The following is a 23,327-nucleotide window of genomic DNA, read 5'->3' as shown; positions in this document are numbered from 1 at the left end:
AAGGGACCTGCACTCGAAGGGACCTGCACTCGGAGCAACCTGGATTTGAAGGAACTTGAAGTCGAAGGGCCATAAATCTATCCACCACAGTTAACGTCGGTGGGTCCAGCACGACTTATGGTCGCAGAAGCATCCATACATCCATCCAGACTGGAATTGAAAACCGAGGACACCCAACGACACCCTCTGAACACAGCATTCGACCGACGAGGCGCACTGAAATTGAACGGATCAATTATGCTGCAGTGTGTTCATCCGCCGTCATCCGGGTTCGAGTTCATGCCGATGTTGAAACTGAGTCTGGAGTACGAGGCTGAACCCATGGCGGAAGCTTACACTGCACTGGGATGCCGTCTCTGGATAGAGCCTGAGGACGGACTCAGGAAGAAGAATCCCTACCAGCGCGCGAAATTGTCACGACGACACAGTATCACAGTATTGGGGTATCTCTAGCGATGCCGCGCGGGACTTTGGAACAAGGACAGTGGGTGGCGTTCGCGAGGTCACTTGAGACCATCCGACAAGGATATTGTACAAGTACGAGGCACTGTAAATGTGGTGGGCCGGACGGCAGAGGAACCACATCACTGATGTTTCAGTTGACATTCATCAGATCTGCTTTGTCTTCCTTCGGGAGAGTGCTGCTCGAACAATATTGAAGAAGGTGCATTTATGGCCCACGAAGGGAAGGGAGGGATACTATCGAGTAGAGGAAGACGGTCTCGAATCCCGGTTCCGAGGTTCACAAAATTAATATCATCTGTAGGAATTATAGCCAAAGCCAACATAAGTAATAAGGAGTCGGTCAGTCACCACGTCACGGTCTAGCCTGTAGACTCCGTGCAAAGTACAGTTCATCCAGGCCCTCACCTATTACTGTACAGAGTACGTACCCATGTAAGTACAGTAAATCGACAAGTTAGTATCTAAGAAAGGCGTCGTCTATTGACCTCCCAAGTTCGCCCGTAGCCGAAGCGCTGGCACCCGTGCTCAGTACTCGTACCAGACGGAGTACTCGAACATACACAGTACGTACATGGTACTTCATCCTCTTGTGCTCTCCTGTCGTACACTATCCTCGCACACACGCAATGCAGTACGGCACACAGTACGAGTTACAGAGTACACAGTGATTACATCGAGTACACCAGCCGTCCGGCCACCCAAGGCAGTATCAGTACTACATACTCATACACCACACTCCAGACCCATCCCTGTACTGTGTAAATCATCCATAAACCTACAGCGTCGACCCAACCTAGTTCCCGACACGCGGCTCACGCTCCCGCACCGCATCTGGCATGAATACCCTCTCCGCCACAGCTCTATACTCGAGTCCCCAGCCCGGGAGTACCGACGACTCAGCCCCCATCTTACATATCCGGACGCAAGTGATGGGGATGTCTCTCGCCCAGACGTACGGTGACGAGTGATTATGATGGTGATCGCGCTCGTGATCGCTCTGGACGTGTAGAGTCGCGTGTGAATCTGCTTCTGGCCGTTGAGGCTTCTGAATCGTTTTCTGCGCCGACATGTCCAGCGCCATACTCTCGGACAAGGCACCCATATATTCGCCTTGCCGAGCGGATCTTCCGCGATTGTCATCACCGTTGAAAAACCGCAACACCTCCGTGGCGTCGACGGTGCCGTCCCGTGCGCGTGGTCTTGCATTTGCGGAAGACTTCCCTTTGCCGCCGCCGCGGCCGCCGCGTCGATCTTTCCCCCGGGCGTAGATCAAATTCGCGACCGTGGCGTGCAGGACTAACGGTCTCGTTTCGGTGATGAGGCCGGCGTCTCGGAAGCGTCGCCGGATTGATTGCCCGAACGTCTGCAGGCGATGGCTTGGGTCGTGCGGATGCGCGAAGAAGACTCGTGCGCCGGTCGGTTTGGGGAACACGCCGAGCGAATGAAGGGAAATGGAGAGCGGAGGGACAGCAGGCGAAGGTGACGTGGTAATGGAGGTAGATGACGTTGTTAGGGGTGGTGGAGAGATTGGTCGAGTTAGAGATTTAAGAGCGTGAAGCTGGGAGGAGGAGGAGGAGGAGGAAGGGGGACCACCTTTGGTTGGTTCGGTGCTTGCGAGGAGATTGTCTTGAGATTCCTCCGATGATTCTGGGTGTGATAAGGTGTTGGCTGACTCCGATGATCCTGGGTTCGACAAGATGGTAGCTTCTCCGCTCTGTCGTCGCGGTGGTCCGTCTCCCTCTCCGCCATCATGCCGTTCCTCGAGCATAGATTTTGTCTCTACTTGCGTTTCTGCGTTGTTGGCTCTCGCCCTCCCTCTCGCCTGCCTCACGATACCATCCACACTCCCAGCATCTTTCAGCAAGGCAAGGTAATCGATCTGCTGCAGCAGCGCAACCGCCTTGTCCATATCCTCCTGCTTCGACAAGTTCATTGTCCCCAGCGTCAAATGGTACGTTCCGGGTGGCCGATGTGCCGATTCAGGCAGGAGTCTCAGCTTTTGACGCTCACCATCTTTGGTAGTACTTTCTTGCTGATCCTGATCCTCCCGTTCGGGAGTCGCATCTGGATCCTGTTCCGGGAGTGGCGTAGTGACGGATCTGAAGTAAGCCAACGACTCGGTCAATTGGCGGACCGATTCGTCCGTCACGAGTGGAAAGCATAGAAAATGTGTAGGTGGCGCGTGCCTGGGTTGTGGTTTTGGTTTTGCTCTGGCCTTCTTACTGTTTGTCAGTTCTCCTTGTGCCGATGTCATGTTTGGTGGTTGTGGTGGAGATGAAGTTGTCGTCATTGTTCGAACGCGTCTGTATATAGCGGATATTGGCAATGTCCTGGAGGGAGAATGTTTCAGTGATCGGACTGGGCAAGCTGCCGGCGTCTGGACCTCGAATTTGATATGCCGCACAAGGCGCAAATTACACATTGGAGGCTGCCGAGCTGCCGGACATCAAGCGAGGATGGCATCCAATGTTGGCGGCTCCAGCAGATCAGGCGTCGCTCGCACCGATTTCTGATGACTCACTGCTAGAGTCAGTGAGTGTTGATCCTCCTCATTGACCTCGGAAGTGTCATTCGCACGTGGATCCTAAGATCGCGTCGGGCGTGATTACGATGTTATAGGTCTGTGTACTAAGATATCACGTCGTGCACGATGCTGATGAGCAGCCTTCGACCATGCATATGTCTATGAGCGAGGAATAAAGAAGCTCGACTCGCAAGTTTGAGTTCAGCTTCAGCCTGATCGTCCAATCACGTATGTCACACTGACCCTCAGCCTCGTCCTTGTGCCCCCCCCCCCCTCCCCGGGAGCCACAGCCTCATGCTCACTTGAAGCATGTCGAAGCTGATGATAAAGCAGCGGCGCTTACCAAATCTGGTGGAGAAAAGCTTCAGTGGTTTGCCAGGCATGTTGTAGAGTACTATCCCACGAATTGCGCAAGTACGGGCAATATAGAAGGAAACCCCTGGGATTTTCTCCTCCGGTAGGCGAGAACCTCTGAAGAAACAGTAGCAGGGTTCGAAAGCGATTATCAGAAACCACGCGAGAAACCCAAGCACAATCGATCCCTGCTGTGGAAGCTAGAATAGCTAGGGAATCCAGCCTATCGATATTGATGACCACTACTGCATACTTCTGAGTGTTCGGCTTCGTCGAAATATCTGGGCTATTCCGTTGACCGTCCCTTGCCATCGAGCCCAACTCGTCGAAGGAAAGCTCTCTCCTACAATTCGGCAAATCTGCCGATCTTTTTGCTGGAGTCTGAAATGCTTTGATCAGATGTCCGATCTGAAATGCTCCCAGTGGGGTTCTCGATGGAATCGTCAACCGAATTAATACTAGAGTCCTTCCGACGACGATGGAGGTCGGCGCCTCTCGGGGAATTGGTAGCCTTGGGGTAATTCCTGTGTCGCATATTTGGATCCACAATCTTTGAGCTAGGAGCACCCCGGGGAAGATTGCCAGAACCCCGATCATGTGCAGAAACACTAGCACCGGAGCGCCTACCATACTCTGAAAATCCATGTCCAGGACGCTCAGATCTCGACTTCAGGTATTTCCCATGTGTGTCGTCCTGTTCTGACGGCGGAGGGACCCCGGATCGTCGAAGGAGTCCGGAAGTGGACGAAGCACTCGTTGGTGTATCCTCCGGGGGTTTTACCCGGTTGTCGCGATGTTTCCGTGACGAGACTTGGCCACCTCGTTCCTCTTGTAGTCCTGCGAGGGGGACCGACCGAGACTTTTCGAACATCTGGTTGAGATTGTCGAGGAATTGTTCCGTATGTCGACTACCGTAGTCGCGGAAGTCTTGAAGCAAATTTCGGAGGTCACTTGCAATTGTTTGCTCCAAATCCCTCGATGCTATTACTTTTTGATTTGGCACGCTTCGGTCGACGTCGATATGCTGAACCAGGAACTTGAGGTATGCATTATTGACACTCAGCCTTGCCACCTTGACGTCCGCGTCGATGACGGCAGCCTGAGCTATGCCGTCGCAGAAGACATTGTGGATCTCTTCAGCCTCTCTTCCGGACGCTGCCTCGAAGAAAACTTTGACTATCTTGCTGGCTTCCCAGTATCTGTCTTTTCGGATCAAGGAATCGACTACCGTGTTAATTTCTTCATAGCTGAAATGGCTGTACAAAATATGCAGACGGCGCGTTGGCACCTGGTGCTGGATGTTGCCACCGCGTCCAGCGTCCTTCGGGGATTCGGTCTGGCAGTCAATAGCAAGACAGACCTCTAGACACTGAATCTTTAGTGAGATTAGCGCAAATGCAGTATCAAGGATTCCGGGCTTGTTTACAGTCGTCTCATCAAGGCCACGGACGTCGTACATGTCCTGATGGAAAAACCATTGCCGAGCGACGTAGAGAGGATCTCTCGAGTCAGGACCCGCTCTAGCATTTATCAAGGCCCTCAGTAACTTGACTAGAGCGTACTCGGCACGAGAGAAGTCGCAATCAAACCGAGAGTCTGGCAGGATGGAAAGTAGCTCGTCGTAGGCGCCTTCCGACACAAGGAACTCTGCGTATTCGGCGAAAACGGGGAAAAGACCTAGATGTGATGAGAGCGTTTCAATAAAGTAGTCGCGCGCCTTTTTAGCGAGACCAAGCCGTGCAAGTCGGACAAAGTGCTCTAGCTCACCTTCAACGTCTTCTTCGACATTGAATTCCATGCGGAAGTCGAAGTCTTTGGAGAGGTCAATGGGAGAACCACGGGAAGGTCGGGCCGCAGATGATTTGTCCATTGACGAACATGCTCCGCAGACTCTGTATGGAATGCAGAAGGCTGTAATATTCAAGCGTGGGAGGTGTCGACGTTGAGTGACATCCCTAGAATGCAAGGAGATTGAAAGATGAGCTGTGCGTGGGTTCTCAAGGATCAGGCTGCTATGAAGGGACCATCAATGGCGACGAACGCTGGTAGGACCGAAGATGGCAAACGAGGGACCAAAATTCTTTGCCCGGTGGATGATAGCCTTGCTCTGAGGAAAAGCCGAAGCTCTTTCCGAAGAGGCCGCTACGGCGCTGCCACCTTGTATTGGTGTTATGGTCGTGTTCTTGTGGACGGAGTCGTAGAACAGTACCGTGCGCGTGATGGCTGATACCGGTGTGTTGCCCTTGGATGCAAGCCTGCCTATCGAATTTGTGGAGGCTGAAATGTACAGCACAACTGACTGAGGTCGTAGTTGGCAGATGATGGCGAGGTGGTGGCTCAATTAAACCCCGCCGTCATGGGGACCAGGCTGCTCTCGGGCTGACAAGATAGTACTGCCAGTACCACTGCCATACTGGCATCACATGCCACGACTGGGGCATTCCATGGCAAGATGTTCCGTCACACGCACATAAATGTTGTGACAGACAATGGCGTTCCAATCCCAGCCAAGAGAATGCCCGGTGAGGCTGAGAAGCTCGTGTGCGGCTGAACACCTTCTCTTGAGCCGTTATTCATCCTAGAGAGGTCACGTAGAAGATGGTGAATCTGGGGTATGGAGCGGCCCAAGAAGCGAACCCAGATCAGATACCCCGGCTGGCTCTCGAAGCGAAGATCTCGTGAGCCACGTCCAGTGCGGCAAGCTCATCCAGAACGAGATGTCGCAGTCGCAGAAAGAACTTTTGGCAAAGCATATGTGAATTGCGCCCCCCCGCGGCAACAGCTCGAAATGGGGCAAATTGCAGGACAAAGATGCCGCAGTGCTGCAGCTGTTGATTGATCCCCGCCAGGACGATGGTTTCAAACTGAAAGAGCTGGTGGTTGAACAGTCCTTCTTGGAGGAGCTGCCCTCAGCTTCCACGGTCGCTACCACCACGACAGCAGGTGCAATGGCCTCCACAGCTGCAAGACCAACGATAGGCGCAGTACCTCCGATGATAACCGCTCGGAGAGAACCTTCACTGAACATCCTGGAGCCCCCTTCGCCAAAGTACCTCAGAGGCAAGACGTCCACTCAGCATAGTTCACGGGAGGTGCTATTTCAACCCCAACTGGGCGTCGGTTCCTTTAGTTTCGGTGGGATCGGTCCCCGCTTCACCAACGACAGAGACATCGAACGCTGCTGGCGGTTCCAGAGCCACAGGGTCAACAACGAAATGGGCGTCTACACGACCGCCCAGTGGACATGGAAGGCCGTCGCCGAGAACCCAGACATTGAGGACGTCGGTGCGCTCTTCGCAGGCGTCATCATCCAGCACCCGGGCCAACCGTTTTACCTCAGCTGCAAGGTCACCGGCAAGTTGGTCCAGCTGGGGAAGAAATTTCGCTATGGCAATGATGACGACCGGCCGTACCATACGCTCGTGCATCCGAAACCATCGCAGCAAGATCTCGAGGTCGAAGCCGAGCGATTAGAGGAGGACATTGTCGACCTGATCGCACAGGCGGCTGCCAGAGTTCTCATCCCCGAGGGCGACGACCAGCAAAATCCGGCGCCGAGTCTTCCGCCAGGGATATGAAGCGAAACATCCCTGCTTGATATGGCACAGCAATCTTGCGCTTGTGCATCGAGCCCAAGGTTGTTATCATGTCCTACATCGTGTCTTCACCGATGGAGAATTTCTATCTGAAACACGTAGCGTGGTTTTTAGCGCACACATGGGTGACACACGTGATCCTTACTGCGTCCTCAGGTGGGTATCGCATGTTCTTGAATAAATTCTTATCTACTGGGGTATCTATCTGAGGAAGCTGATGAAGCTTCTTCCAGTCTGTCTGTTGAAGGACGACGACTTTTGATGACCACATCCAATGGGGCCCTTTGCCTCAGCCTTGTAACAGGCTTCAAAATCCATATTTCATTTCATTCGTTGAGTGTGATAAATCCTTCTTTCCGAGCCATATGACATGACAGACGCTTCAGGCCCGCAATTTCTATGCGTTGAGCATCAGAAAGGAGCTTTTCTTCCGTTCGGACCGTACAACGCCAATCCGGCTGCATGCAGACGAAAGCAAGCACAAAATCCCGTGCGGCCACTGACTGTCTAGTAGCGGTAGATATCAGACTTGTAAGGACCCTCAACTGTCAAGCCAAGATACTCGGCTTGCACTGGAGTCAACTTGGTCAACTTGGCATTGACATGATCCAGATGCAGCAGTGCAACCTGTTCATCCAAAATCTTGGGCAGGACATAGACACCGATGTCCTTCTTGCCGCTCTTTCCGAACTCGATGTACTTCTTTCCGAATGCCTCATCCTCGGCCTTGAACAGCATGATCTGTGCAAGCACCTGGTTGGAAAAGGAGCAGGACATGACGAAGGAAGAGTGGCCGGTGGCACAGCCGAGGTTGACGAGCCGGCCTTCAGCCAGGAGGATGATGTTGCGACCACTGGGCATTGTGTACCGGTCGACTTGAGGCTTGATGTTCTGAACGCTCTTGGCGTTCTTCTTGAGCCAGGCGACGTCAATCTCAATGTCGAAGTGGCCGATATTGCAAACAATCGCATCATTGCGCATCTGCTCAAAGTGTTTGCCGACGATGATATCGCGGCAGCCGGTGGTGGTGACGAAGATCTGACCTTGGGAAGCAGCGTCATCCATGGTGACGACTTGATAGCCTGAGACAGCAGCCTGCAGGGCGTTGATGGGGTCGACCTCGGTGACCAAGACGCGCGCACCCATGCTGTGAAGTGCTTGGGCGCAGCCCTTGCCGACATCACCATAGCCTGCCACAACGGCAATCTTTCCAGCAATCATAACATCTGTAGCACGTTTGATGCCATCCACCAGGGACTCTCGGCAGCCGTACAGGTTGTCAAACTTGGATTTGGTGACGCTGTCGTTGACGTTGACGGCGGGAATCAGGAGGGATTTGCCCTTCAGCATGCGGTAAAGGTGGTGGACTCCAGTCGTGGTTTCTTCCGACACACCGTAGCAGTCCTTGAGCATCTCTGGGTATTTGTTGTGGACGAGGGCGGTTAAATCGCCACCATCATCGAGGATGAGGTTGAGTGATTTTCCTGACGGGAAGGCCTTCAATTGTTGTTCCAAGCACCACTCGTACTCTTCTTCAGTCTCGCCCTTCCATGCGAAGACAGGTGTGCCTCCAGCGGCGATGGCTGCGGCGGCATGGTCTTGTGTCGAGAAGATATTGCATGATGACCAGGTGACTTCAGCACCGAGGGCTTTGAGGGTTTCAATGAGGACGGCGGTCTGAATGGTCATGTGAAGGCAGCCTGCGATCCTGGCACCAGCGAGAGGCTGGTCTGCGGCATATTTCGTTCGGATGGCCATCAGACCGGGCATCTCAATCTCGGCGAGTTCGATCTCACGTCGACCAAAGGCCGCCAACGAGATGTCGGCGACCTTGAATTTCTGAGCGGGAGCACCATTGCTAGCCATATTGAAGTGATTGAGTAGGGGGGTAAATGGTAACTCAAGGGTGTGGGATTGTTGTTGTCGGAGGGGTGAGCAGAACTTGAGGACAATGAGAAATGTCGGTGATATTTTTTTGAAACTTGCGGAACGGAAAAGACCCCTCCGAGCTGCCACTGCAGCCCGTTTTCATCCCACTTTCCCCAGGCAACGCCTGCCAATCATGCTTCGACACCGCGCACCGGCGTGACCTACCATCACCTCGATTTGGCGGAAATCTTGGTTGCCGCGACCGGATCTCTGGCTTCAGAGCAGCTGGCAAGACAGTCCTACGATGGCTTGATTCCGGAATCATTACATGCTCCTGTACTCCGTACTCTGCCGCAGGTATATAAGCGGGTGTCCGGCCTGGCATCGGCTACGTGGTTGATCTTCTCTTATCTTCCTCACCACCGCACAGGCAGATGAAGGATTGGCCTCAATATGCCACGTCGCAGCTTTTGCGAATCACGTCCTTGTTTGCGTGATATTTTGCCTCGATTAGGAAGGAAATGGCGGATCACACTGTCCTTTCTGTTGATGCACGTGAAATACCTGCAGCTCCAAATGGTTCCCCTTCCCGTCTGTCGACTATCAGGTCTTCTGGATCCCGTTTGCAGCCCTTGAGACGGTGCCCAAGTCCAATAGCTCCTGTCGTGGGCCATCGAGAGACACTGTCCACGTGGAGAAATCAGGGCGTTATCACTACCGGAGCCTTGTGGATAGTGCTGGTCAAACGGGAAATGCATCCCACCGCACATGGAGTCCGAAGGATGTAGTGACGGTCAACAGAATCATTCACCGCCACACACGCTGAGCCAGGTTCAAACGGTTTGCGACTTTCCGTGCGTCTCTCGTACTTCTGCACTTTTGTTATGTTGGTGGCTCTCTGCTCTACCCTCAGGTAAGCTACAATTGCGTGATCGCTTGCGAATTGCACACAATACCGCTCCAGGCCAAAAGTCAATATTCTCTGAGATCCACCTCATCAGTCACTCACTTCGCGAGATTTGTCTGGCTTTACAATAGTCAGCATTATATCAGGATATTATCGCTGTCAGATACGACAGGTTTCGGCCTCACAGACAGCGAGCAGTACTCAGTTCGAAATGGCAATGGCGCCGGGGCAAGCCGCACAGACGACGAAGGAAAAAACCAGTCCGACGCCAATCGATGCGCAGAATCCGGCCAAAGCCGAGGAAGGTCCCGCGGCAGTGTTTGTCCAGAAGGAAGCAGCTCAATCCTTTGGTGACGGTGCTCACAGACCGACCCGTTGGCTGACAGTCTCACCCTACCTCGAGCACGAGCATCTCCTGGATCTGGACAGTGTCGACACGCCGAACAGACTTCTTGCTCTTGCATCAACGGAGCTGGAGCCAGCAAGTCCTCACTATGCCACGGTTAAATACGAAGAAGCACTCGACTGGGACAGCTTGATGTTCAAGTTGAAGTCACTCGCAGCCACTGAAGGATACAAATGGACGCGGCGCGAATTCTATGTGGTTGAATTCAGATCTAAGCTCAAGAAGGACATTGATGTTGACCTACTGTTCAAGCTCGACAAACAGTCTCATATCGAAGCCACAGCGAGCGGCGGCCTGTTGAAGTACTGGTACGGTGTTCCTGACGCGAACAGGAGGAACCTCGCAACATGTGGGTCACTCCCAATCCTTCCTTCTGGTTTCTATGCTGATACTCCCGCAGGCCTATGGCGCAGCAAGGAGGACGCTGTCAATGGAGGTCGGGGACCTTGGCACAAACAAGCTCGAGCTGCTATTCCCAACATGTACGAGCACATTAACGTCAAAGGGTTGCGCCTGGTGATCGAGGACGATGTGAGGAGCTGGTCCTTCGAGCCACATGCTTGATTTCAGTGCAATGCCGGAATTTGACTTCTGGACTGGGACGTACGATGAAATGCTTTCAAGCGCTGGGAGCTTAGAGTTTGGCGAGTCAGAGGGAGCATTTAGATTGTTGCACACGCGGCGTTGTGGATAGGGACAGTCGGCAAAGACAGGACGTTGTGACCATTGTTCTTAGGATTGAATCTCTCTGCGAACTTTTCATCTTGACAATCTCATTTATCTCTTGAACAAGTGCAATGCATCGGTTTCCTAGCAATGAGGTGAATTCGAGATGAGCGTAGCGACACGGATGACGTGGTGTGCGAAAGTACTCTAAATCATTCGGCGCGTGGCCTGATCGGGACTAGTGCGCCTACGATTTGAAGCTCCCAAACCTCATCGTCAATTGAAGCTCCAAAATCGTGAAGGACGAAGCCGACTCTCCCCTCCCTGCCGCATTCCTGCCTTTGAGAGATTGCATATTCCATCATCTCCTAACACATCGCACGATGATGTCCGCTAGGCTGATGCGGCCGGCCTTTGCCGCTGCCCGCCGAACAGCCCCTAGAACAGCTATCCGAACATACGCTGCTCCCGCCGCCGCAGACACGAAACCCCCTGTCCCGCTTTTTGGTCTCGATGGAACATATGCGAATGCCCTGGTATGCGAGTCAAGCGTTTTTCCACAGGAAGAGGAGGATGAAGCCCGGCTCACACCCGAGTGATGCCGCATTGGGAACACGAAACATTCACCTTTGAGCCTATGACGCTGACGGGATCGGATTCATAGTACACGGCCGCCGCCAAACAAGGCTCTTTAGACCCTACCGCCAAAGCGATCTCCAGCCTGCTTCAGATCCTCAAGACCGACGCGAAACTGCCCCAGATCCTCCTTGCCCCTATGCTGTCAGACTCGGACAAATCACAGATTATCGCCGAGCTGGAAAAGCACACTGGAGGTGCCGACAAGAGCGGGACGGTCAAGAACTTCCTGCAGGCATTGGGAGAAAACAACCGACTAGGCTTGCTCGAAGGGGTTTGCGAGAAGTTTGGTACCTTGATAAGTGCCGCGAAAGGAGAATTGGAGTTGGTTGTCACGAGTGCCGCGGTACGTCCATGCAAAATGATCCTCAGAAAATGAAGTCCATTCTAGCATTGTTCTAGAAGCACGTACTGACGGCCGCAGAAACTCGACGACAAAATGCTTCGCCGCCTCGAGACCGCCATCAGCAAATCCGAGTACAGCCAGGGCAAGAAACTGAAAGTTGTCACCAAAGTCAACCCTGATATCCTTGGGGGTCTGATTGTGGAGATCGGCGAGCGGACCATTGACCTCAGCGTGTCGAACAAGATCTCTCGACTGAACAAGATGCTCACTGAGACCGTGTAAGATCATTTTCAATATGCATTACGGTCAGGCAGAGATCAGGTGGTTAGTTGGCTTGGGTCAGAAGACGCGGGCTTGGTGAGTCGAGCTCAACCTTCGGAACAGGGGATGGGATAATCCTGTATATATCACAAGCAGCGAGCCAATATCACTCAGCTTTGCGCTTCGGGCGTGTTGGCCGCTTGACATGTGTTCACCTCCAACTCAGGCCGTGGAGACCGTATCTCCCGAACCTCCCAGATTGCAGACAACGAGCAAAGGAAGTCTTGTTTTTGTGGAGATAAATGATTCAAAAATCGCCGGAGGTCTGACGCTAAACTTTGCTCATCTTTCCCATGCATGAACTTCGATACGTCGGACAGAGAGCCAACCTTTCTGTGTGTGCCGGACCTGTCGTCCACATTAGAGACTCTACGTGGACCATGGTGAAAATCATGGAATACAAACCCAATCGGACGAAACAGGAACACAGAACCCATAAACAGTAAGCCACCACCTTCGGCTCAGAATTTCACGATAAATCGCCTCTTTATATCCGGACGGGGAAGCAACTTTGGTATATGAAGAGCAGAGGTATGTACGGACCAGACGGGCTGTGGCTTCTATTGGACATAATAACGGTTCAGCGTGACAAGCTCCAGAGGATTTTCACTACCGCTTCAGCGTGACAAGCTACAGAGTATTCACGCTCATGCTTACCTCTATACACTCAGTGATCCACAATGACTGCTTTTGATCAATTCGTCACGTTGCCCTCGTCGAGGTGAGTATGCGAACGCAAAACGCCTGGAATAGAGCCCCTGCGTTAGGTCTTGCAAGATTGAGATCCAAACACACATATCTACATACCTACAGATATACTTGGTTAACATGGACTCCAAGACCAGCGGACACGCAGACAAGCACATCGCTGAGGCACTACTCCAGACAGCCAGACATGAAATCAAGGCCATTTCTCGTATGGGCAGCACAAGCACGAGCACAAGGATAAGCATGAGCACAAGCTCCCGCCCACAGGCATAACCGTCGCGCAGTCTGCAGATTGACCACGCTTACCACGCGTGCATCCCATCCCCCGTCACCGCGCTGCAAAATCGCGACAAGGTCTACCGTCCTATCGCAAGGGCTGCCGAGCTTGACAGTGCTTCCTGATGGCAGTCCCGCGCGATGACGACGACGACGGGGCGATCCCCTGTAGGGAGTACTGTATCTTGCTTGCCTACGAGTAGGTAGTCGCGCAGGACCCGCTTCGTCTATCCTCGACGGTTGCTCTCTACGCGTCAAGTCAGAAGGGAAAAGGATCTGCTGGCCCTCCGAACGGTGGCTGCGCGGCATGCGCAACACACTCGACCGACCAGAGTGGCACCGTCGCGCTCTAAGAAGACTCGACGATCGAGCGGGTGAAAGAAAGGCAATGCGCGCACGCAGGTAAACGCGCACGCACGTGAAGAGTATGTCGGTCGGGCATTTGTCTAAGGTAATGTACTGTACATATACTACATATACTACATATACGAGGGGTTTGCTTCCCGTTATGGCTCGGGCAAACGTGGAGAGATGGAGAGCCGGGGCGTGGTGCGGCAAGTGTTCTTGCGTGCTTAGGTTGTCGTGTGAGGGTGATCAGGAGAGGAGGTCGACGGTTACACTATCTAGGTTAATCAAGATGAATTGAGTTCCACTGAGGTGAATTACGTTGAACGAGTTGAATCGAGTTGAATCGAGTTATATTGGGTGGAGTTGAGATGACCTAGTTGACCTGAGTTGGGCTGAGTTGAATTTAGTTAAGTTTCGCTGATATGTTTATATTAAGTAGTGTTATTAGGGCGTTATACTGCGGTTTCTGTATTGTATATTATCAGATAGAGTACGAGCGTATAGAGTAGAGTACTACTAGGTATACTCGGTGACTCCGTATAGTATATGACCTCGGTTAACTACACGACCATATCTTCTATACTAGCCTCGACAGGGTCGTCTAGATGACTGCTAGTTGAAGAGTGTACATGGCCAACTATACGTCTGCATTCCACGCGCGAGCAAGCAAGATGGAGGACAAAGTTGACCGCAACAACAATTGGAACATGGGACACACATTGCATACTGGGACTTTGAGAACACATTACAGTACGCTACCCACCGGGCTTCCATCTCATGCCTTCTAGTGGTCCTTCAGCATACGCTCAAACAGGGCCTCCACTCTACGGCTGCTCAAAAACGCAATGATACTGGTAGTGCAGACATAGTCGATTGAACTGGCAGACACGGAGCAGGCCGCCTCCCCTGTTCTCTTCACGCCCGGCCTCCGAAATTACTCACAGATGACCAATGCTACCTGTCAATCATCCCGTCGTCGTTGGGATGATATTCCAGGTCCTCCTCTCCACCATCTGCCTTAATGTCGAAAGGGGTATATCACTTCGCAATCCATAACGGTGACGGCGCTCTGGCTCATCTACCGATCCCTACATGGCGTGGTAGGTAGATAGACATACAAACCGCGCCCACTTAGATTTGCGTCTTCAGCCCTCCTCTGAAGACTTGATACCCTCCTCTTCAGCCTTACTGCCCTCCCCTCCCACCTTTTCGCCCCCTCCAACCTTTTTGCCCTTGACACTCCGCCACTCGATGCCCATAGCACCAAACAACGTCACACAGGCCAATGCCACGGAGATATACCACATGAAAGTCAAAGCGTCGTTGTACGCGTGCTTGACCACGTCCAGGTCACCCGGCGATACGGCATTTTTCAGCTCCGTCGCTCCCACGTGCAACACCAGGTTCGGGTCAAGGTCCGGCAAACCCCGGCTCAGCGACGAGGCCAGTCGATTCAAGTAGACATTCTGGCTGACCGCGAGAAAGACAGCCCCGGAGAGTGTTTGGAGGAATGTGATGATGGCAGTCCCGATGGCGACGTCACCCTCGGCGAGCACCGTCGAAGCACACACAAAGGGCAGGTTCATCGCAAAGCCGACTCCACAACCGTAGACGAGTTGATACCCCACCTGTGCTGCTGTGCTTGTGGCCACGGTCCACGTCGTCATGAGTCCGGCACCGACGGACTGGAGGACGGCTGAGATGTAGAAAAAGGGTGCATAGTAGCCTAGCTGGGCTGTGCCGACTCCGGAGGCAAGAGACATGACGATGACGCCCAGACAGAGCGGGATGATCAGTACACCGGAGCGGACGGCGGAAGTGGATTGGACTGCTTGGAACCAGATGGGCACACTGTAAATGAATATGAAGAACGGGCCCGCGAGCGCCACGGTGAAGAAGCTTGCGGCCGCCATCGTCCTCTGCTTCAGAATATGAGGCGGCAGGGTGGCATTTGGTCCGGGTTGGCGAAATTGTACAAAGATGAAGACGATGCCAAGCGTGAAAGAGAGGACGAACAACAGCGGTATCCGGAAGTTCGACCACCAATAGGCCGTTCCACCCCATTGCAGGGCGAGCAGAAGACATACGATAGAAGGGATGAGGATTGAGGTGCCAAGGATGTCAACGTAGGCGACCTTTTGTTTGAATGTGAGCGTCAAGGTCCTCGAGTTTTTGCTGTTATGTTTTGGCCGAAGGGCAAATAGGATAACAAAGACAGAGAGGCCACCGAGAGGGAGGTTGATGTAGAAGCACCAGCTGGCGACACAGCAGTTAGTTGACGAGGCTTATGCGGAGACGGGCACAGAGGGAGCAGAGTGAAAACTGTACCGCCAGGACAGGTTATCGGTCAGCACGCCTCCGATCAAAGGTCCAATGATAGACGCGATGCCATACATGGAATTCAGAACAGCATTATCTTCTTACCATTAGCAAGCATGTGAAGACAACGAGAACAACTCACAGATAGCCCTCTTCTCCAAGGGTACCAATCCCGCCATAATGATCAATGCGCCTGAAAACACACCCGCAGATCCGACGCCGGCAATGGTGCGTCCCAGGATCAACGCAACGGAGCTGGGTGCAGCACCACACACGGCTGAGCCAACCTCAAACAGAAAGATGGCGAAGACGAAGACATACTTCGGCGAAACAAACGTGTACGCCTTTCCGAAGACGAGTTGGAAGGAGCATGTGGTGAAGAGGTAGGAAGAGCCATACCAAGAAACGTCGTCGAGCGAGTGGAATGTGTTCGTGATGGTGGGGATTGCCGTCGAGATGATCAGGTTGTCCTGAAGGCAGCAGGTTTTAGTGGAAACGACAATACATCTTGACAGGAGTGTCCAACAATGCAGAACATACCAGTGCGACTAGGAATATTGCAAGACACAATGCAAGAACAATTGACACGAACTGGAGATTCGAGGTCGAAGTAGAAGCGTCGATGTGACCTTGACCCCCCGTTGTGCTTTCCTGTTTCTCCTTGCTCACAGTGGTTGCAGACATCGACGTCGCTATGTCTGAAGTCATCGGAGATGCAGTGGGATCGCGCTGGACCACATTGACGCTGCTCTTCGACGACATAGACGATCTCGCTTCCACGTCCTGAAAGGTCTCGAACATGCTGGGCGTGGTGACTGGCCACATCAAAGGACGTTCTGCCCGAAATTCTGCTTCGGCTTGCACGGCCGCACGATCACGCCGAGCACACGGCTGCCTCTAGAAGCTGTATTTCCCGGCCCGGTCTCGGAGGACGCGCAAACAACAAGGCCGCAGGATGACCTGATCCAAGCATATCGGTGATCGTCCAACTCCAGCATTGGTAAGGCATCATCATAATCATGGAACTCTGAAGCTGTGACGACCGTGCCTCCACTACTCCTTTCCACCGACCCGTCCAAGGCCAGCAATCCAGGGATTGTCAGTTGCATATCATCTGATAGATCGCATCCTTCGTGTCGCACACCTCGTGCCGTGGGTCGGTGTAGGGCTTCATGATATCAGCCCATAGGGCTGGGTGGATATACGGTGGTAGTCAGACTAGCCATCTTGCGCAGTGGGTTTTGAGCTTGGACCATTCACCGGACCCCCACAAGGTCGGAAAGCAGGGTCGATGCGTCCCCCATCTTCCGCACGCCGGCGTCCATTGGCTTCGACACAGTATTGCTGCTGACACAGCCTAGACCGGAAGTCGGCAAGCTGCAGCATCAAGCGGTTGAATGAAAACGTCGCACTTGTCCCTGGGCATCCCGTATCTTGTCTGTGAGGCCTATTCGGAGTACCTGCTCCTGAGTCTGTTCAGATGAGACATACGAGGTACGATCTGGCTGCTTACTTGAGGTTCCTGGCTTCAACCTCCATCCAATCACATTATAAATTATCGACAGATTGGCGGTATTAGTCCGCGCCTCGCTCATCGCCGGGGGCCACTCGCTTAAGTCTTGGGGGCGTGTGTAAGTTCACTGCTCTCGACTCTCCTCACCGTAGTCGTAGGATTTTCCAAGGCTGAAATCGTCGAGCTAAGGGTGGGCTGGGTGCCGCCACGTGAAAGCCGTCGTCGATGTGATCGAAGGGGAGTAACTTTCAGCACAACCCCGATAGCTGGCTTGGTGACCCATGTTGTTATGGAGTGGTACCATTCTAATCGCGCAAAGGGCTGGTGTCTCGATCGTACCAACTTCTGTGATGTTTCTGCTGGTACCCTGCGCGAGGATAGAATGGCACCACTCCATAACAACAAGGATCACCAAACCAGACATTCGGAGGCACCCGCCCTAGCACAAATACGAGGTAGGGCGCTTATGCTCCATCAACAGCAGCAATCAGCTCTATTGTAAACAGCGGTGTCATCAGCACCGTGGTCCAGACTTGTCTCAGACGAAGCGAGACCTGGGCTGGCAGGTGGTCGTGCGTCGTGTAGCTGACCCGACCACCGATCACTTCCACGTGTGATCGAAGGATGGCTTGCTGTCGTCGTAGGGAGGCTGATACTGCAAGTGTAATCATCGCTGACCGCGTGAGGTAGTCGATAAAAGGGAGGACAGACTCTGGCGGTTCATTCTCTGCTCAGTGCGAGTCAGTACAACATCGACAACTGCAGCGGTCTGCCTTTGAATAATCCCCTCGTTTGTTGTTTCGGCCTAACTTCAATAGCTTGCCTTTTGATAGTCGCAAAACATGACGGTTCAAAACACCAGACCTCTTGTTTTCATGGGGGTCCTTCCCATCTACGGACATGTCGAACGCATGCTCAAAGTCGCCAAGGGTCTTGTGCAAAGGGGCTTTTCCGTCACTGTCTTGACGGGCTCTGCTTTCAAAAAGGCCGTCGAGCTCACCGGATCCAAGTTCGTACTTACCGGGGGCAAGGCAGACTATCAGGCCAACGCTGTCTTCGATTCCTTCGCACCAGGTCTTCAAGGAGCCCATGGGATCCATCGTTCACTCTTGATAGACGTCATCGAGGATCAGCACAAAGTTCTGCAAGCCCTCCTGGAGCAAGCGTATTCGACAGGCAACGAGAAGGTGGTCTTCCTGCAGTCATGTCTGTACTTCGGCACCAGCGGTCTCATACTTGGGGCTCCAGGGCTGAAGCCCACGGGCATCATAGGGATTGGACACACATCTCTGACATGTTCAAGCATCGACACCGGCCCAATGGGCTCTGGTCTGCCACCAGACTCTTCGGTGGATGGCCGTGCCCGGAATGTGCAGGGCCAGCAGAAATTTGAAGAGGCAATGGCGCCTGTCCAAAATAGATACGAGGAACTCTTGCGGAGTCTGGGAGCGAGCAAGGATAAGGTGCCGTTCTACTTTGATGCAGCAGTGAACCTGCCTGATCTCTTCCTCCAAATGTCGGTGCCATCCCTCGAGTACCCACGAAGTGATCTGAGGGACGGGTTCCGGTTCATCGGTGCTATTCCATCGTCAGGCACCGGAACCGAAGGAGATTTGCCGTCGTGGTGGGACGAAGTTGTGCAACACCGGAAGAAACTCGTGGTCGTCTCGCAAGGCACACTCAACATCAACGTCACGGACTTGATCATTCCGACCTGCGAGGCGATGAAGGACAAAGACGTCCTGGTGGTAGCAGTCATTCACCAGATCGAATGGATCGAGGCCTTCACTGTCCCGGACAATGTGCGCGTGGCCAGCTACCTGCCCTTCAACGAGCTGTTCAAATACACCGACGTCCTCGTCAGCAATGCCGGGTACGGTACGGTGCAGCAGGCGTTGTTCTGCGGCGTGCCCATGGTCCTCGCCGGTGTGGGCGAAGATAAGCCGGAGACGTGTGCGCGAGCAGCCTGGGCTGGCGTCGCTGTCAACCTCAAGTGTCTGCGCCCGACCGTGGAGCAACTGCGCGAGACGGTGGACGAGGTCCTGTCAGTGCCGAGGTACCGCGTGCAAGGAAAGGAGCTCGCGGAGGAGTACCGACAATATGACACGATCGCAGAAATCGAAGCTGCCATTCACCAAGTCGCCAGTCGTCCTCGGCCACGGCGCGTCAAGAGGCGACTGGGCACTGATGCTGCTTTGAAGGTGTTCAGAAACCTGCGACGTTCCACGAGGGGCCAACATGGCAGGGATCGTCGGAGCTCTGTAGTCGCGCAGGTATAAGGACGAAGACAACCACAGCCCAGATGAATCTCACCTCTCGGATGGTTTTGAAGACTGTCAGACGAAATGACCTCGGCCTCGCAATACAGCCACGAGCGTCTTGCCGGTTTCCGACTCCATGGCCAGTAGCAGTAGTAGCGAGTGTGTGTCTGTGACAAGCAACAGAGGTGCTGCGATGGCTTAGAACGTCTCAGCAGAAGCGAAGATTGGATAGGCTGAAACAAGATAGACGATAGAATGAGCGATGACAGAAATGGCCACGAAGACAAAACTGAAAATTCACTTCCAATCCCAATGCATTCATTCTATTACGGCTTGCTCTATTGATGATTCTAACGATGCCACGTAATCGCCTGTAGGACTACTATACAGTCCAAGTCGTGGACGTCTAATAATACCGCCACCTCTTCTTCGTAAAGCTTTCCCCCTTGTTCTACCACGGGCTTTACCTCTGTCGCACAGGTCTAATCCAGCTGCGCCTCGAACTCATCCTCATACACACCAACACTCTCGTCTGTCTTGATCTTGGTCAATTGTTCATTGACGAACTTCTCGTAGTGACTGTCCGCGACACTCTTTCTGCGCTCTTTCTCCAGTTTGTCCTCTTTGCCCCACTCGTCTCCATCGGTGACAGCAGATGCCGCCGCATCAAAATAAGAAGTGGCTGCATCGACGTCGTGTATGACGGCGGGCGTGGCCTGACCTCGAGCGGAGTGGTCGCCATTTGTACCATTAGAAACAAACGAGGACCGGCCACCGAGCGAGCGTGATGTGGATGACCGGCGCATGGGACCTGGCGTGCCCACAAACGTGTTCTTCCGCGTCAGGCCACTCGAGAATGTATCATCAAAGTAGTGAGCCAGGCCAGTCGAGGGTGTCCGAGGCGTCTGCGGGAGACGGCAGTTGATGCCAGTGTCGTGAATCATTTTGGCCATCAAGCCCGTCCAGCCGCACTGGTGACTAGCACCCAGACCTCGGCCAGTGTCACCGTCAAAGAACTCGAAGAACCAAAGATAGTCTTTCCAGTGCGGATCGAAATCGAGAATGTCGTTGCCGGCATTGATGGCGCGGCGACCTTCGTTGTCGCGAGCCATAAGATGCTGGAGTCGATGTTGGATCTCTTCGGCGACGTGACCCAGGTGCATGTACTCCCCGGAGCCAGTCGGGCATTCGATTTGCAGCGACGTGCCATAGAACATATAAAAGCGGAGGAGTGATTCGACAAGGAGGAAGTTTACAGCAATCCACACTGGACCTCGCCAATTCGAATTGCCGCCAAACAGCCCTGAGTCCGAGTCACCAGGAACATAGCTGACCTTGAATTGTTGGCCATTGACATCCATGCTGACAGGGTGATCCTCGTGATACTTGGACAGGCTGCGAATTCCATGCTCCGACAGGAACTCGGTCTCATCCAGCATCCTCTTGAGGATCTGCTCCAGTCTCTCCTTGCTGACCAGAGAAAGAAGAAGACGCTCGTCCTTGCCTCTCTTGCGCATCGAAGCGATGTTTCTCTCAGCAACATCGTGACGGTTCTGGATGAACCAATCCATCCTGCGCTTGAAGTTGGGGAACTTGTTGATCAGTTCAGGCTCCAGAGTCAACACAGCGTACAAAGGGATGAGGCCGACCAGAGAGCGGACGCGCATTTGCTGGGTCCACGGTCCGCCCCAAGATATCGCGTCGTAGTAGAAGCCATCCTCCTCGTTCCACAGACTCTGCTCTTTGCCACCCGCCCGGAACGACATGGCATCCGATATCAGCAGGAAGTGTTCAAAGAACTTGGACGCAATGTCTTCGTACGTTCTGCGGTGTTTGGCAAGTTCCAGAGCCATGTTCAGCATGCAGAGGCAGTAGAAAGCCATCCACCCTGTGCTGTCGGCTTGCTCAAGGACACCCCCGGTCGGCAGCGGCTCGGAACGGTTGAAGAGACCGATGTTGTCCAAACCAAGGAAGCCCCCCTCGAACACGTTTTTGCCATCATTGTCCTTGCGGTTCACCCACCAGGTGAAATTAAGCAGCAGTTTCTGGAAGACGCGCTCAAGGAAGTCAAGATCTTGCCTTCCATACATTTTGCGCTCGATTTTGAACGTCCGGAAGACAGACCATGCATGCACCGGCGGGTTCACGTCGCCAAAGTTCCACTCGTATGCCGGTAGCTGACCGTTGGGATGCATATACCATTCTCTGGTGAACAAGTCAAGCTGCTTCTTGGCGAAGTCGGGGTCAATCATTGCAAGAGGGATACAATGGAAGGCCGAGTCCCACGCGGCGAAGAATGGATACTCCCACGAATCTGGCATGGACAGAATGTCATCCAGATACATGTGTTTCCAATGCTGATTGCGGATATTCTTGCGACCTTCAGGGGGTGGTGGCATATTAGGATCACCGTTCGCCCACTGATCCCAGATGAAGTAATAATGTTGCTTGCACCACAGCATGCCAGCGAAGGCCTGGCGTTGGATATTCCTCAGGTCGTCGGCCATTGGCAAAGGGCTGATGCGGTAGTAAAACTCGTCCGCTTCCTGTCTCCTCAGCTCGATGATGTCGTCCACCAGCTCTTCGTTGAGATAGCCGTCGAATTTGCGCGACAGACGGAATCTGACAACGGCACATTCCCCAGGCGGGACCCCATCACCTTGGCCAAAGTCATACCAAGCAGCGCATTTTGTGCCTGAACAGCGAGGGTTAATAGCACCTTTCTCTTCATCGACGATCCATCGATGGAAAGCATCTTTGACATAAGGTTGTTTGTTCTTGACCCCGTAGAGCTTATCCAGGTTCGTATCGTTCTCCGTGAACATGAGCTGTGGATGAACGTCATCTGCGTCTGGGCCACAACCGGGTGAGGGAGATAGCTGGAAAAAGCGGTGACCGAGCTTGTGGTGTTTCGATTGAGCCGTCATTGGACCAACCATGCGGATGTTTGGCTTCAGCTTCTCCGGCTCATGTCCCCACGACCAAGTGTTTCTGAACCACATGTGAGGGATGATGTGCAGGGGGGCTGGCTCTGGACCTCGATTGTAGGCGGTGACTCGGAACAGCAGCTCTTCCGGATCGTCCGTCTCTTTCGCAGTCTCTATGAAGATATCAAAGTAGCGATTGTCCTTGAAAGCGTCCGAGTCAATGATGTTGAACTCGCGCTCGAGTTTGCCGCGCTTTGCATTCTCTTGGATCAACTGCTCGTAGGGGAACTTCTTCTGAGGGAGCTTGTAGAGGTACTTCATATATGCTGTGGCTTGGTCAGCGAGCTGGGTCTGGAAAAATAGCTGCGTGGCTACCTACAATGGGTTGGTGTGTTGTCCACATGGAAATGAGCCTCCTTCAAGCTTTCGCCATGGTTGCCTTGGGGGTTGCTCAAACCGAACAGTCTCTCCTTCAGGAAGTCGTCCTTTTCATTCCAGAAGGCAAAGGCAATGTTTTGCAGCCCATGGGTGTCGGACACGCCGGCAATGCCATCTTCACCCCAACGATAAGCTCTGGACCGGGACTGGTCATGGGAAAAATGACTCCAGGCATCGCCATCGTGGGAGTAATCTTCACGGACTGTTGCCCATTGGCGCTCAGCAACGTATGGGCCCCATTTCTTCCAATACTTGGTGCGTTCACGGTCCTCTTTCAGCCGCTTCTCCTCCTCACACAAATACTCGTGATGATCAACGATGACCATCTTGAGCGCGGATTTTCAATGGTGGTATGGCAGGGTCAATGCAAACAGCACATCTAGGTGGAGAAAAGCGGGAGAGGCAAGTGGAGGATGTGGAAATCGTTGGAGCTGCTCGACTGTAACT

The 23,327-nt window shown here is 53.3% G+C and overlaps 9 protein-coding genes across 9 annotated transcripts; 4 read left to right on the top strand and 5 right to left on the bottom strand.

Annotated features, from left to right (window-relative positions):
- Positions 1-1,258: 1,258 nt before the first annotated feature.
- On the bottom strand, positions 1,259-2,719 carry G647_03241 (uncharacterized protein; the record flags this gene model as incomplete). Its single annotated transcript, XM_008727587.1, has 1 exon — positions 1,259-2,719. One exon carries the CDS (start codon positions 2,717-2,719, stop codon positions 1,259-1,261), a length of 1,461 nt encoding a protein of 486 aa, XP_008725809.1.
- A 967-nt stretch (positions 2,720-3,686) lies between these two features.
- G647_03240 (uncharacterized protein) lies at positions 3,687-5,213 on the bottom strand (the record flags this gene model as incomplete). Its single annotated transcript, XM_008727586.1, has 1 exon — positions 3,687-5,213. One exon carries the CDS (start codon positions 5,211-5,213, stop codon positions 3,687-3,689), a length of 1,527 nt encoding a protein of 508 aa, XP_008725808.1.
- Positions 5,214-6,291: 1,078 nt separating this feature from the next.
- G647_03239 (uncharacterized protein) lies at positions 6,292-6,921 on the top strand (the record flags this gene model as incomplete). Its single annotated transcript, XM_008727585.1, has 1 exon — positions 6,292-6,921. The coding sequence occupies one exon, from the start codon at positions 6,292-6,294 to the stop codon at positions 6,919-6,921; it is 630 nt and encodes a 209-aa protein (XP_008725807.1).
- Positions 6,922-7,446: 525 nt separating this feature from the next.
- On the bottom strand, positions 7,447-8,805 carry G647_03238 (adenosylhomocysteinase; the record flags this gene model as incomplete). Its single annotated transcript, XM_008727584.1, has 1 exon — positions 7,447-8,805. One exon carries the CDS (start codon positions 8,803-8,805, stop codon positions 7,447-7,449), a length of 1,359 nt encoding a protein of 452 aa, XP_008725806.1.
- A 1,121-nt stretch (positions 8,806-9,926) lies between these two features.
- On the top strand, positions 9,927-10,685 carry G647_03237 (uncharacterized protein; the record flags this gene model as incomplete). The annotated part of the gene is made up of 2 exons (XM_008727583.1): positions 9,927-10,470; positions 10,522-10,685. The coding sequence occupies 2 exons, from the start codon at positions 9,927-9,929 to the stop codon at positions 10,683-10,685; spliced, it is 708 nt and encodes a 235-aa protein (XP_008725805.1).
- Positions 10,686-11,170: 485 nt separating this feature from the next.
- Positions 11,171-12,051, top strand: G647_03236 (ATP synthase F1, delta subunit; the record flags this gene model as incomplete). Its single annotated transcript, XM_008727582.1, has 3 exons — positions 11,171-11,323; positions 11,452-11,769; positions 11,848-12,051. 3 exons carry the CDS (start codon positions 11,171-11,173, stop codon positions 12,049-12,051), a joined length of 675 nt encoding a protein of 224 aa, XP_008725804.1.
- A 2,516-nt stretch (positions 12,052-14,567) lies between these two features.
- On the bottom strand, positions 14,568-16,542 carry G647_03235 (uncharacterized protein; the record flags this gene model as incomplete). Its single annotated transcript, XM_008727581.1, has 4 exons — positions 14,568-15,678; positions 15,751-15,838; positions 15,884-16,211; positions 16,282-16,542. The coding sequence occupies 4 exons, from the start codon at positions 16,540-16,542 to the stop codon at positions 14,568-14,570; spliced, it is 1,788 nt and encodes a 595-aa protein (XP_008725803.1).
- Positions 16,543-18,096: 1,554 nt separating this feature from the next.
- Positions 18,097-19,533, top strand: G647_03234 (uncharacterized protein; the record flags this gene model as incomplete). The annotated part of the gene is made up of 1 exon (XM_008727580.1): positions 18,097-19,533. The coding sequence occupies one exon, from the start codon at positions 18,097-18,099 to the stop codon at positions 19,531-19,533; it is 1,437 nt and encodes a 478-aa protein (XP_008725802.1).
- A 464-nt stretch (positions 19,534-19,997) lies between these two features.
- On the bottom strand, positions 19,998-23,206 carry G647_03233 (uncharacterized protein; the record flags this gene model as incomplete). The annotated part of the gene is made up of 2 exons (XM_008727579.1): positions 19,998-22,768; positions 22,822-23,206. 2 exons carry the CDS (start codon positions 23,204-23,206, stop codon positions 19,998-20,000), a joined length of 3,156 nt encoding a protein of 1,051 aa, XP_008725801.1.
- Positions 23,207-23,327: the final 121 nt, after the last annotated feature.

Source organism: Cladophialophora carrionii (genome assembly GCF_000365165.1).
Source record: "Cladophialophora carrionii CBS 160.54 unplaced genomic scaffold supercont1.2, whole genome shotgun sequence".
Classification (NCBI taxonomy): Eukaryota; Fungi; Ascomycota; class Eurotiomycetes; order Chaetothyriales; family Herpotrichiellaceae; genus Cladophialophora; species Cladophialophora carrionii.
Note: the sequence above shows the minus strand (reverse complement) of the source record. Positions and strands in the feature narration are given on the sequence as shown.